We start from the raw sequence: 12,776 nt of genomic DNA on the forward strand, positions 1-12,776 counted from the left end.
TGAGCCCAATATCAAATATTATTTGCCTTTAAATCAACTACATATAGATTTCTCTATAATAAATAAAAGAATGAAAACATTCCAAGTGGCATAAAGTTTTGATTAAGAATCCTGGCTCTCTGGTTACATTGCCAGTTATTAATCCCAGTTCTGCCCCTTAATGCTTGGGAATTCTGGGACAAGTTACTTGACTTTCTGTGTCTATTTCCTAACATAAAACAGGAATAGTAATGCCACCTAACTCATAGGGATATTATGGGACTTTATTAATTGAATAAGTGTAAAATTTTTAGAATAATGCTTGGCTCATTTTAGTATTAATATATGTTAGTATCAATATAAATATTACATCGTTTGTTTCACTCTCCAGCCCAGGGATGGATACTAGATCAGATTCATTGCTAATGAATATAAGAACATATATTGGGGAACCAGTCTGGTAGCAGACAAAATTATATTCCCCACCATGGAGCCTGCTACCCTCGCAAATCATTTAAAGAGTATGTTATAAGCTGCTATACTAAACTTAATGTTATTATGAATTATATAAGTAAATAAATTAAATGATCTCTCTCTAAAGACAAAGGGAAAAAGTTTAGGCTGACAATAGAGCAAATAAATAAGTCGATAAAATTCATTTATTTGAATGACTTCATTGCCTTACTAATATTGGACACCCCTAGCCGGTTTGGCTCAGTGGATAAAGCGTCAGTCTGCGGACCGAAGCGTCTTGGGTTCAATTCTGGTCAAGGGCATGTACCTTGGTTGCAGGCTCCTCCCCAAACCAGGCCCTGGTTGGGGCTCATGCAGGAAGCAACCAATCGATGTGCTTCTCTCACATCAATATTTCTTTCTGTCTTTCCCTCTCTCTTCCACTTTATAAAAATCAATGGAAAAATACCCTCAGGTGAGGATTAAAAAATAAAAAACATAATATTGGACAATTTTCATTTTCACATGGAATAATTAGACATATAAAAGCACTTTCATTAAAGTATCCACACTTGGGTATAAGTAAATTATACCTAGTTTGTTGTTTTTTAATTAAAAAAGGACTTCTAGGGGAAGGGTGTTTGAATATACTTTTGTATTACATTACTTCTTAGAACTGCAGTTTGTAATTGGCAATGCTTTAAGGTAAAATATATTGTCTTTTTACAGAGATTCTCAAAGATGCAAATTGTCTGCTTGGGACTGCTTCTATCCCATCTGACCTGGGCAGCACCAGTAAGCATTTCCGATTTCAGTTATGCATCATAAAACCTATTGCTCTTTTTACCTATTTTTCTCTTAAGCAATGTCTTTTCAAGTTAGTAACGCTTACCTAGTTCAATGATAATGAAGCAAAAAGAAAGCATCCAGCACTAGACACCAAAGCCTCCCACCAAGGAGGCCTTCAATGAACAAGTGCTGAATTTCAGCATGTCCACACATTGCCTTTTTAGGAAACACCAAAAAGAGTACTTTTGAGAAAACCAAGAGCCAGCCACAGTGTTTCAAATCAGCTAACGCTAATGAGAAAAGGCTCAGAGACCCAAATTATAACATGTCAAAAGAACTTTTTAATATCTTACTAAAAACAGAAAAAAAAATTACTTGAATATTTTAAGGCTAAACAACTAGATTTTGTAAATATATGGCAACACAAAAGGAGCAGAGCTTTCCTGTAATTCTTGTAACACCTCAACACTGTGAGATCTTGGTAATGATTTTCTCTTCACCAGTGAGGCTAAAGATGGGAGGGAGTGTCCCACGCTTACCCCAGATCAAGCTCCAATTTCCTTTGTGTCTCTTTTCCCCTCTGATTCACCCAGATGAGTACTCAGGATGTGACTAAATTATCTTGTGAAAATGCTGAGCGTTACCGATATTTTCTGCAATGCAGACACGGTGCCAATTAGATAATGTCTGGAAAGCATCCGAACTTCCCAGAGTAACCTTTCCGTTGGAGAACCATGGAAACCAGCGGTCATTCTGTTGCCAGAAGTACTTAAATATAGGTCCTGAGCGAGTGGGTGACCAGTTGGGTAACCCACTGACAAGCATGAACCATGTCATCGGATGAGGACAGCAGAAGTTGAGAAAAGCTTGTCCCCTCTCAGCTGACAGCTTCCAGCAGACCTGTGGGGGCCGTGCTGCTTAAAATAGACATCTGCCAGGCCCAATCCACATGGCTCAGCTCAATCAGGGCCACCAGGCATGTGCTTAGGCATGATGGGGGTCAAGTGGGTCTTGCTGACCCAGCTCAATCCCACCAGCCCAGGATGAATCTATTTTGAGCAGCACAGTCCAACCATTTTCCAGTAAATGTGCTATGTCAACATCCATCCAGTGACCACTGGTCAAAAGCAGGTGCCAGAGTTCCTCCCCAGCGGGACACAATGCCATCTCCATCGCAGGGCCACATTCAAGCACGGGAGAGCTGCCAAGTGGGTATGGGGGGAGAGGGGAGGGGTGCAAATTTCAAATGAAAGAGGATTTGCAAAGACATAGAAACAAAATTTGGAATTATAAATGGCCAAATATGATGTTTTCTCCCAGATATATAGATTCTATTTGAGCATTTATCCAAATTAGTTAATAATAGTTTGATGTTATCAGAAATTGGTATATATTGAGTCATTTACATATGTTTTGGAACTAGAATCCAGATTCAAATTGTAGGGGAGGAAAAAAAATGTTTTCTCGACTTTCCTAGGGTCCCTGGCTAGGTCTGAAAAATTAACTGACAAAGATATGTTAAAGGGAGGAAAGCATACAAGTTTTATTGAATTTTTCTATGTACTGGGAGCCTTCATAAGAGAATGAAGACCTGAAGAAGTGACTGGGGCAGGAAGCTTTTATTTTACCTTTTAGGCAAAGAAAGAAACAATAAATCTATGAAGCATTGACAAGACACAAAGGTTTGGACTATGGGTAGTCCAGCTAGGCTAGGGAGACCTTATCATCCTCAAGTAGGAGCATTGGGGTTAGTTTAACAAGGTTTGCTTGCACATTCCTCAGGTGTGGGCTCTGGGTGGTAAAAGTCTCTTTGCAGTAAAAGGAGAATTTATTTCCTGCCTTTAGACAGAAGAGGAGGAACTTTTTCTCCTTACTACTTTTTAATTGCCTTCAGCTCAAAATAATTTTTATGTCAAAGAGGCATATGTGGGAGTCATGTTTCCTTCAAAAACAAAATTTAAAAATGGAAGAAAAGAAAAGATTGATTATTGGGCCATGTAATTTAATTAATATTCATCAATATGCAATTGACTCTAAAGACTTTGTGATAAGTTGCTCTGTTATAAGTTCAGGATTTATGATTGTGAAGTACATTAAGGTGCTCTATACTATCAAGTATGTTTTTAATACATGCGCATGTGTTATGTTCTCTGAGAAGATGCCAAATACCACAAACTGTCATTTCTTTTTAAAATTAGTATCTAATCATTTAATTTTGATGCTTTCTCCTTCCTGTAGCCCCATTTTCAGATTTGTTTTCACTGTTTTGACATTTTTGGAGAAATGATGCAAAGATCTAAATGTAAATGCACAAGGTCATTTAAGAACCAACATAAAAAAGGCAATAAAAGATAAAATGATAAAAGATGCCTGAAAGTACTTAATATAAAGTATAGGAACATTACCTCTTGTTATTAAATATGTTTTTTCCATACATCAGGCCATTTAGAAATTTATTATTTTAACCCTGGGACTTTGAGGCAGAGGCTTTAGGCCAAAATATCTCCTTAACTTGTACTAGTGCGACCAGCTGTGTAAGTGTGGGCCATTCTGGTTCTCTACTTCCTTTCTCACAGGGATTATTATGGGAATCAGAGAGATTATTTACAGGAAAGTAGTTTACAAACTGTATAGTGCTATATAAATATAAGGTGTCATTGACAATGTATTTTTTTCATACAAATTTGTGCTTTTATTTTTATGAGCAAGAGTTGTACTTTTGTTTTCTATAATAGCTAGATTTCTGAGAAGTATTGAGTAGAAGGGACTGTTTTTTTCCCTTAGATATTGCCATATTTTCTTCCCCAAGTGCTATACATCTTAATATTCTCACCACCAATATGTATCATACTACCCTTCCTTCTAGATCCCCATCCATTGAGTATAAAATTATATTTCATTATTTATTTAATGTGTATTTCTCTGTCTTTTAAAAGTTGGATTATAATTGACATACGATATTATATTAGTTTCAGGTTTACAAAATAGTGATTCAATACTTTGATACATTATAAAATGATCACCACAAAAAGACTGTACCCATACAAAGTTATTACAATATTATTGCCTATGCTCCCAAAGCTGTACGTTACATGTCCCTGACTTGTTTACTTTATAACTGGAAGTTTGTGCCTCTTAATTCCCTACACTTATATTGCCTGTCCCCCTACCCCCTCCCTTCTGGCAGCCACCAGTTTGTCCTCTGTATCTATAATAGGCTAACTTTTATTGTTTCTAGAATGAAATGGCATGTCAAGCAGATCTGCCTTAGAGCTCAGCCAATAGAGCACTTTTACGAAAGTTTTGAGTTTATTTCTAAGATGATTTCGTCAGTCAGGGTTCAGTCAAGAAAACAAAATTCATGACAGGGATTTCAGTAGGGAGGGTTCTATTTGGAGAATAGTTATAAAGTACAGGATGAACAGAAAAGGGCCAACCAAGGGTGATGAGGCAACATGAAGACTGCCTTGGGCTGGAGGAACAAGGAAGGACGTGGGGGCCCCAGTCCTGGGGGTACCAGGAACTAGGACCACAAAAGAGATGCATCCAATCCTAGAGATGCAGCCCAAAGGAGGAGAGCAGGGAAGGACATACCTTGGCTTCTCCTTCTACCCTTCAGTCTCAGGTGGGTCTCCCATCAGCCAAGCCCAGACTGGAGCCAGATGGCAAAGTAACTCAGAAAATGACATGCGTAGGGATCATCACAGAGAGAGTAGAAGTACGGTATCTGAAAGCAAGCAGGATAACTGCTCATATCTTACTGCTGGGAAATACAGAATTCTAAGGCTTAGTCAGGCATAATACTCTCTTTCCCTTAAGGGTTTTCTCTCTTACACGACTAACACCACCATGTGCTGGCGTTCTTGTCCCAGCATCAAGAAGGGTTCAGGAATCTAGAGAAGGCTGTGTGTAGATGGCGTAGAAATCCAGAGACTAATAAAGAGTCCGGAGACGAAATATAATTTTGAAAGGCATTTGTGGTCAGAGGAGCTTAGCTAAAGGAGCTAAGTTCTATGGTCTTAAAGTTTAAGGCCTTAGTTCTCCTCGTCCCCAGGACCCCATGCTTTTTATTAACACAACTTGTCCTGAGGTGAGGCAGAGATATACACTTCAAAGGGTATACAGAAACATTGTCAGAATGGGGGAATTAGCCTACAGCTGTTCAGGTGTTTGGCCAGTAGGAGGCAATAACATGTAGATTAAGATGCCTTTTAGCTGTCTGGCAGCAGCAATCAGTTTAATGTATCCTATTCAGATTTGGGGAAATGCCTTCAGCCATTCCCAACAGGTGACTACATGTGTGACTCAACCCTGTTGAGTCCCCAAGTTTCATCAACCTTTTGATGAAACTCTTGAAATTATGACATGCTGGAATTGGTTTCCAGCAACCATGATGCCCGTTTCCCCTTCAGCATACGCAGTCAGACACAAACCATTCCCACCCATTGGCTCCTCTTGCCACATCTGAGATAACTGAGGCATTTCAGAAATAAATAAGGAAATAAAAATACCGAGACTAAGAGAATTGGTATGCCTGTTGCTTCCACAGCGAGCTCGCTCCAGGATTCTCAGGTCTTCTTCTGCATGCTCTCCTGTGACATCTAAATTTTACCCTAAAAACTTGGAACAAGATGCCTGGGTCTATGTCTTTTTAGTTTCTGGCCTTTCTCTAATAGATACCTCTTACCCCCCCCTCCCCCGCCACCCTCCCCCCATACCCTCAAGATATTTTGACACTTTCATGTCAGATCAAGAGAAGTATTTTGTCCCAATCTGCAGGTTACCCCGTTTTCCTTTCCCTGAAAGAAATATCTGCCCAGGTGACTGGCATGATAAAGTCCCACCCTCAGGTGTGGTACTTCCCCTTTCATGCAGGGCCGTGGCTTTACTCTTGCAGGATAACCAGCGGCAGGCTGTCTGAACTCACAAAGCCATTACTGAATTTTTTTAAATGTATATTTATTGGGAGAGGGAGAGAGAGAGAAATATCAATGATGAGAGAGAATCATTGATCGGTTGCCTCCTGCACACACACCCCACTGGGGATTGAGCCCACAACCAGGCATGTGCCCTGACCAGGAATCGAACCATGACCTCCTGGCTCGCGAGTCACATGCGGCTCTTTGACCCCTTGAGTGTGGCTCTTCCACAAATACCACGTGCGGGCACGCATGTACAGTGCAATTGAAACTTCGTGGCCCATGCGCAGAAGTCAGTTTTCGGCCTGGGCGAGTCTATTTTAAAGAAGTGGTGTTAGAAGAAGTGGGGGTACGTTCGCTGAGGTCGACCCCTCAGATTGAGGATGTTTTTCGCAAAGGCCAGCTTAGGAGTACTCTAATTAAGTTAATAACAATGTACCTACCTATAGAGTTTAAGTTTAAAAAATTTGGCTCTCAAAAGAAATTTCAATGATTGTACTGTTGATATTTGGCTCTGTTGACTAATGAGTTTGCCGACCACTGTCCTCGTTCATAGGTTGATGCTCAGCCACTGAGCCACACTGGCCGGGCACCATTACTGAATTTATGCAAGTGTTGTTTTGTAATGGCGATGGCATCATCTCCCTGTGGGGGAGGTGTGCGGGCACCCGCTTGTAGCACTGAGACCAATATTAACGTGCTGAGTGTATCCATCCTTTCTGGTCAGGATGATTTCCCACATCGAGTGGTACAACCCAGTGAGAGAAAAATAAAAGATTTGCTATTTGCAGACATGAATGAGAGAATGGATGTTTGGTGAAGTTTTATTTCTTGTTTCCTTTCAGACGGTTCAACCACAGGCTGAGAAAACTAGGCAAGACTGTGTGGAAGAACAGAGGGTAAACAGAGTTATTCTTCTCAAATAAATCCATTTCAACTCTGTAAAGAAAGAAGTCAGTCAGAGGAAATGTTAACTGTCAAAAATAGTCTTGTGTACTTAGGATGAAAGCACAAAATCATACACCATAACTTTGGCACTTTAATTCCGTCACAGTGTGCGACAGAAAAGAGAAAAGCATTCTAAATGGAGATTTATCTTCAATATGATTTCTTCTTTCAGAGGGATAAGCGAGGAAAAATTCTGGGATATTGTTATTAGCAAACACCGTTTTCCCACACATGTACAGGAGAACAGAGCAATAAATGAGGGAGAAAACAAAGGAAAGAGCATGAATGAGCCATAAGGGGAGTTCTGTTTACTTGGAGTGGGTTTCCGTCTGCATCCAGAAAGTTAAACAAGCCCCCTCCGCTTTTCAGGTCACCAAATTGCAGCTTACTCCCGCCTGCCAGGGCTTCTTCTGGCAGTCTCCGACAATTCCCTTCCAAGAACTAACAATGTTCTGTTCTCTGTCTCGGTTGAAAATACAAAGGCAAAAACTGCAAATTTAAGAGCCTGGATTTTCGTGCTGCGAGTTTTGCCAATTTGACATCAGACATGTATATTGTAAAATCTGCTTTTCTTCTAATCCCCTGCCCCCTCCCACCTGAAAATATTCCAAGTGCTCCATTTCCACTGAAATGTGGTCATCAAATTGATACACCGGGGAGAGAGGGCAGTTGATAGTCATCCTTAAGGAAAAAGGATTTAGAGACATGCAGAAAAGAAAGGAACAGGCTATCTTCAGGGACTGGGGGACACACGCCCTCCTGTGGTTATAGGAAGAACTGCCATTTGTGAGAGGCAGAATTAGACTTCGCCCAAATTTTAAAATATCTGTACTATGAAAAAGAGAACCAGGAAACTTCGTAGTCAGAGATAAACCCATCTTAATAGAATGTTGTATTTTTGTAGGTCACCTACAAGGGTCACCATGAGAAACATGGGTATTATATTTTCAAGTATGTTTACACATCACCTGGGAGGAAAAATCAAACGGACATAAAGGTAAGCTGAATTTCTGAGTGATGATCCTTATCAGGAGTCAAACTTGGGAAAATTCTAGGGGGACAGAGTTTACTTTTCTCCTGCTCTGGGGTTTTGGTCTGCGGCTGGTGCCTTTGTCCTTCCCTCACACCCCAGGCTCCTCAGGCGGCTCTGCTGTGGGACTCTGTGTTCCAGACATAGGTGGCCCACCCAGGCCCTGGCCCAAACCTTGTCCTCCTTCAGGACCTGTTGAGCCAGGGGTGGTACTGGTGGACTCTGGACACCCATGACAATTTTTTTGGTTTATTGCTTCTGATTAATGTTTGGTGGTACTATATGCTCTAATGATGCAGATTAGAGGTCATTTGGGTCCAAAGAGTGACACATTCTAATGTCCCTTAAATGCATTGCACAGAGGACACCATCTGTGCCAGGATTTTCAGAAGAGAAAGAATAAGGGCCTTGTCTCTGGAATGGAACAATAATTCTTTTCATTCAGTTCCTTCTTGTAAATTCATTGGCCAAGGAGCTGGACGCGGCTTAAAATGCCATCAGGAAAAGGACTACTTACTTTTTCCCAAATCTGGCTTCATTGCCCATGAAGGTTGTAGTTTCCCTTCAGAATGTTGTTTTGTTCTGCAGATGCATCGCTAAGACTAACTTCCTGTTAAACTTATTTTTTGGAACACCTTTGTATTGAGCACTTCCTACTGTGCAAGATGCTATGTGAAATGAAATGATTGAGAGAACTTAATTCTCTCTCTCCAGGATGTTAGAATTATAAAGGAAACAAATGGCACTTACAAAAATCATTAACCCCAGACAGAATGTGCAAAGTGCTACCTAAGAGGTACTCAGAATAGTATGCTTCCGGGCTTGGATTAGACAAAGGTTAGTTCCTAGCTGGGTGTTCAGGGAAAAGTACATAATGGGAGTAATTGAGCTGTGGAGGATGAGTAGGATTTGAGCAATCAAGTAGCTGGGAGAGGCCATATCCACAAAAAGAATAATATAAGTGAAGGTGTACAGATAGAAAAACAGAGCAGAGGAAAGCAGACCAGCCAACTGACACAGAGATCATCACACAGTCAACAGTGCAACCATCAGGCAATCAGTTAACACAAGCAATTGCAAAAATAATTGAGCACCACATAAAACAAGTTAAAAGTTGTTTTATGTTTTCACTCATAAAAGAACTCTGTTCAGTCTTTAGTAAAATGCACAGAATTCATTACTATATATGCTACTGTTTTAAAAGCAGTAAAAGCACTAAATGTAAAATAAAACTTCTCACTTCAGAATACAGAGGGGGAAAAGGTAAGAAGGAATTATTATAATCTAATGATTTTCTAATGCACCTGCTTAAACTCAAAAGAATAATTAGCAATAAGCAAACAAACTTGATTGCAAAGGGAAATATAAATGTCCATGTAAAACTTGCCAAGATTTAATGTCTTAAAATAAGTCAAATGTTTAAAATACTTTTTATTTGCCAGACTGGCATGGCTCGGCGGTTGAACTTTGATCTATGAACCAGGAGGTCACAGCTCGATTCTTGGTCAGGACATATGCCCGGGTTGTGGGCTCGATCCCCAGTGGGGAACATGTAGTAGGCAGCCAATTAATGATTCTCTCTCATCATTGATGTTTTTATCTCTCTCTCCCTCTCCCTTCCTCTCTGAAATCAATAAAAATATATATTAAAAATTAAAATACTTCTTACTTAAAAACAATTCACTATAAAGTTTTTTTATTATATTTTTTTCATTGCAAACTTATTTTCAGAATATGCCTGCCAAATAAAATATTAGTGAATAATGATGTTATAACTCCTCAAATAAATCATTTTATATTAGCTCTTAAAAATATTACAAGTTGGAACTTTAGTATATTGCGTATTAGCCAGCTTCATAAGAATAGAGAGCATGTCCATAAACCAATTTTATCTTGAGATTCAAGTGTGAGCTGATGCAACAATTTCCTCACTGCTTCTAACATTTATAAAGTACATGTATAAAAACAGGCAGTCCTTCCAGTAGAACAGTACAATATTTGATAGAGAGAGTGAGAGAAGAACATGAGAATAGGAGAGAGAATAGTTTTAAAAATATGAGCTCTGTGTCACTTGCAATGACTCACTAGTCACAAGATGAAGACCACACTCTGTCTTCCTTCAAAATCAGGCCCTAGTCATCTACATTTCCAAATTTATTTCTTATTCACTTCTTTAGGATTTCTCAACTCTAAACTTATAGTTTCATTCACAGTATCTTTCAATGTTTCCTGGTTCCAAACCTTTGAATATGCAAACTTATTCTTAAAATATTCTCATCACTTCCTTCCATGTATCTGAATCTTACCCATCCTTCAAACCTTGTTCATCCCTCTTTCTCCATAAAACCTGCTTTGGCCATTCCAGAATTAGCTCTACTAATAAACCTCTCTTGAGTTAACAGAATCTTTGTATTAAGTATCTAGTTGTTTTTTAAAAATATATGTCTCCTAAGAATTATTAGATTTTTAAAAGTTAACATAAAATAATCACTTTATGTTAAAATTTACACTTTACCAGGAAGAAAGAAACAAAGACAATATTGCTCTTCACCTTTCTGGCAAGAGAAGAAATCAAGAGCCAGCATTTAAAGACAACATTGCCCAAGAGAGAGAGAAAGACTTGTCCCTCCTTGGAGTTGATAAAAATAACCAAATTAGTAAATCCCAAAATCTTTTTGAAAATAGACAGACAACGAATGAAGACTATAGTATTAGTCACAAAGATAACGCCCACAATGACCTACAGACGCCCATTTACCCCGAATCCACTGGGAATTATGGGTCTGAGGATGGAGACGATGTTCTCAGCGGACTTCATGACCAAGAAGAATATGGTGCAGCTCTCACCAGAAATAATACACAACTTATAATGGCGCCAGGAGCTGTGATTGAACCATTAGGGGACGAAAACAAAGATATCAAACCCAGGAATGTTCCGAGCAAAATTCCAGCAAGTGCAAACCATGCTAAAGCCCCCTCAAAAGGTAAGAAGAATCATCAAAGAGATCCGCAAGCCCCCGATATTCCAGCCAAAGGCAAAAGCACGCACCACATCCAGTACAACACAGACTATCTAAAACAGTTCCCCACACTCAAAAAAATCCCCAGTGATTTCGAAGGCAGCGGTTATCCAGATCCTCAGGAGAGGGGGGACAGTATCTCTCCTTTCAGTGGAGATGGCCAGCCTTTTAAGGACGTTTCAGGTAAAGGAGAAGCTATGGGTCCTGACCTGGAGGGTGCAGATATTCAAACAGAGCTTTCAGGCCCGGGGGAAGCAGAGACCATTGACCCCGAAACAGGAGGCCCGGGTTATAACGAAATCCCAGAGAGAGCAGAAGATGGCAGAAATGCCATTGGAACCCGAGGTGAAACAGCACGAGAGGCAAACACCGCCGATGTTAGCCTCGTGGGGGGCAGCAACGACATCATAGGGAGCACCAATTTCAAGGAACTCCCTGGAAAAGAAGGAAACAGAGTGGATGCAGGCGGCCAAAATGCTCACCAAGGGAAAGTGGAGTTTCATTACCCTCATGTACCCCCAAAAGAGAAAAGAAGAGAAGGCAGTCGTGACGTTGCTGAAAGTACGAATTATAATGAAATCCCGAGAAATGGCAAAGCGGGGAGTAGGAAAGGTACGGAACATTCTAACAGGAATCAAGTGACCGTGAGTGAAAAGCAAAGGTTTCCTAGTAAAAGCCAAAGTCCAGGCCAGCTCATTCCTCCTCAGGGCCTTGACAATGACATTAAAAGTGAAATAGGTTCCCACAGTGACCCCAATAATGAGGGGACTATACCCGCACACAGTGGGAGAAATCAGTACGGTCCCCACAGGCAGAACAGCTCCGCCTGGGGTCAGGGTCTGCCGCGGAGAAGGGGCTCCTGGGCTCACAGAAAATCCCACCCCAGCAGGAGGGTGAGGCCCCCCAGAAAGCACGGCAGCAGTGAGTCATCTGACAGCACCAGCTCCAGCGAGAGCGATGGGGACTAGGCCACTAGGAACTCCCAGCAGGATCAAGTTCAAGTCCCCAGACATCCCGACTTGACCTGACCGTGAAGGGGGGCCACCCGGTAGCGGACCAGGTGAAGGTGAAGAAGGGCAGGGCAGGGAGCGGAGGAAGTCTAGAAACGCAGCCTCCTGGGCAGAACTGTGGCTATGTTTATGGTCATGGTATGAAATTCTATCCAACGTTAGGATGCTTTATGAAATTCTATTGAAAGTTATGACTCTTTTTTAAGGAAAAAAAATCATTAAGGATTTATGGAATAGGTAGCGTTTGAATAGTTGTCATTTAAAAGTAGTTTGTGAATGTCAAGCCTCTCTTGCTGTTGCTCTGCAAAGATAGGAAAACAAACAGTATCTCTCATATCGTAATCTGTAATAAATGATCAATAAGAAAAGTCTGTTGGCTCTGGCGCTTCATTTCAGAAACGATAAGCTTAGTCCTGCGCCTGGCAAAGGCAGAGCTGTGAAGTCCATCTGCTGAATAAAGCTCACGGCCTGAGCCAGCGTTTCCCTCTTCTCTGAAGTCCCTCTGCTCTGGCAAACATACCCTGCTCCTCAGCCTGCTGCACTCTCTTCTGCTGCACATCCCCAGCTTCGCAGAAGGCAAATGGTATTTCCAGAAATGTTGGGGTCCAGCCCCAGCAGGTCCAGGGGT

The 12,776-nt window shown here is 40.8% G+C and overlaps 1 protein-coding gene across 2 annotated transcripts; it reads left to right on the forward strand.

The window, feature by feature from the left end:
- The first annotated feature begins 1,173 nt into the window (after positions 1-1,173).
- MEPE (matrix extracellular phosphoglycoprotein) lies at positions 1,174-12,106 on the forward strand. Of its 2 annotated transcripts, XM_023750295.1 has the most exons (4): positions 1,174-1,227; positions 6,986-7,039; positions 7,993-8,085; positions 10,637-12,106. In XM_023750295.1, the coding sequence occupies exons 1-4, from the start codon at positions 1,174-1,176 to the stop codon at positions 12,104-12,106; spliced, it is 1,671 nt and encodes a 556-aa protein (XP_023606063.1). The 2 variants fall into 2 exon arrangements, with proteins under 2 accessions (XP_023606063.1, XP_023606064.1); XM_023750296.1 differs by lacking the exon at positions 7,993-8,085 and having other exon boundaries at positions 6,986-7,048.
- The last annotated feature ends 670 nt before the right edge of the window (positions 12,107-12,776 follow it).

This window comes from Myotis lucifugus, unplaced genomic scaffold (assembly GCF_000147115.1).
Source record: "Myotis lucifugus unplaced genomic scaffold, Myoluc2.0 scaffold_12, whole genome shotgun sequence".
NCBI lineage: Eukaryota > Metazoa > Chordata > Mammalia > Chiroptera > Vespertilionidae > Myotis > Myotis lucifugus.

What these genes read in the sequence shown, in the direction of transcription:
- MEPE (XM_023750295.1), top strand. Translation starts at nt 1,174, where the DNA reads ATGCAAATTGTCTGCTTGGGACTGCTTCTATCCCATCTGACCTGGGCA. An exon ending in ACTGTGTGGAAGAACAGAGG is followed by an intron (nt 7,040 to 7,992) that starts GTAAACAGAGTT and finishes GTATTTTTGTAG; the next exon opens with GTCACCTACAAGGGTCACCA. An exon ending in AAAATCAAACGGACATAAAG is followed by an intron (nt 8,086 to 10,636) that starts GTAAGCTGAATT and finishes ACACTTTACCAG; the next exon opens with GAAGAAAGAAACAAAGACAA.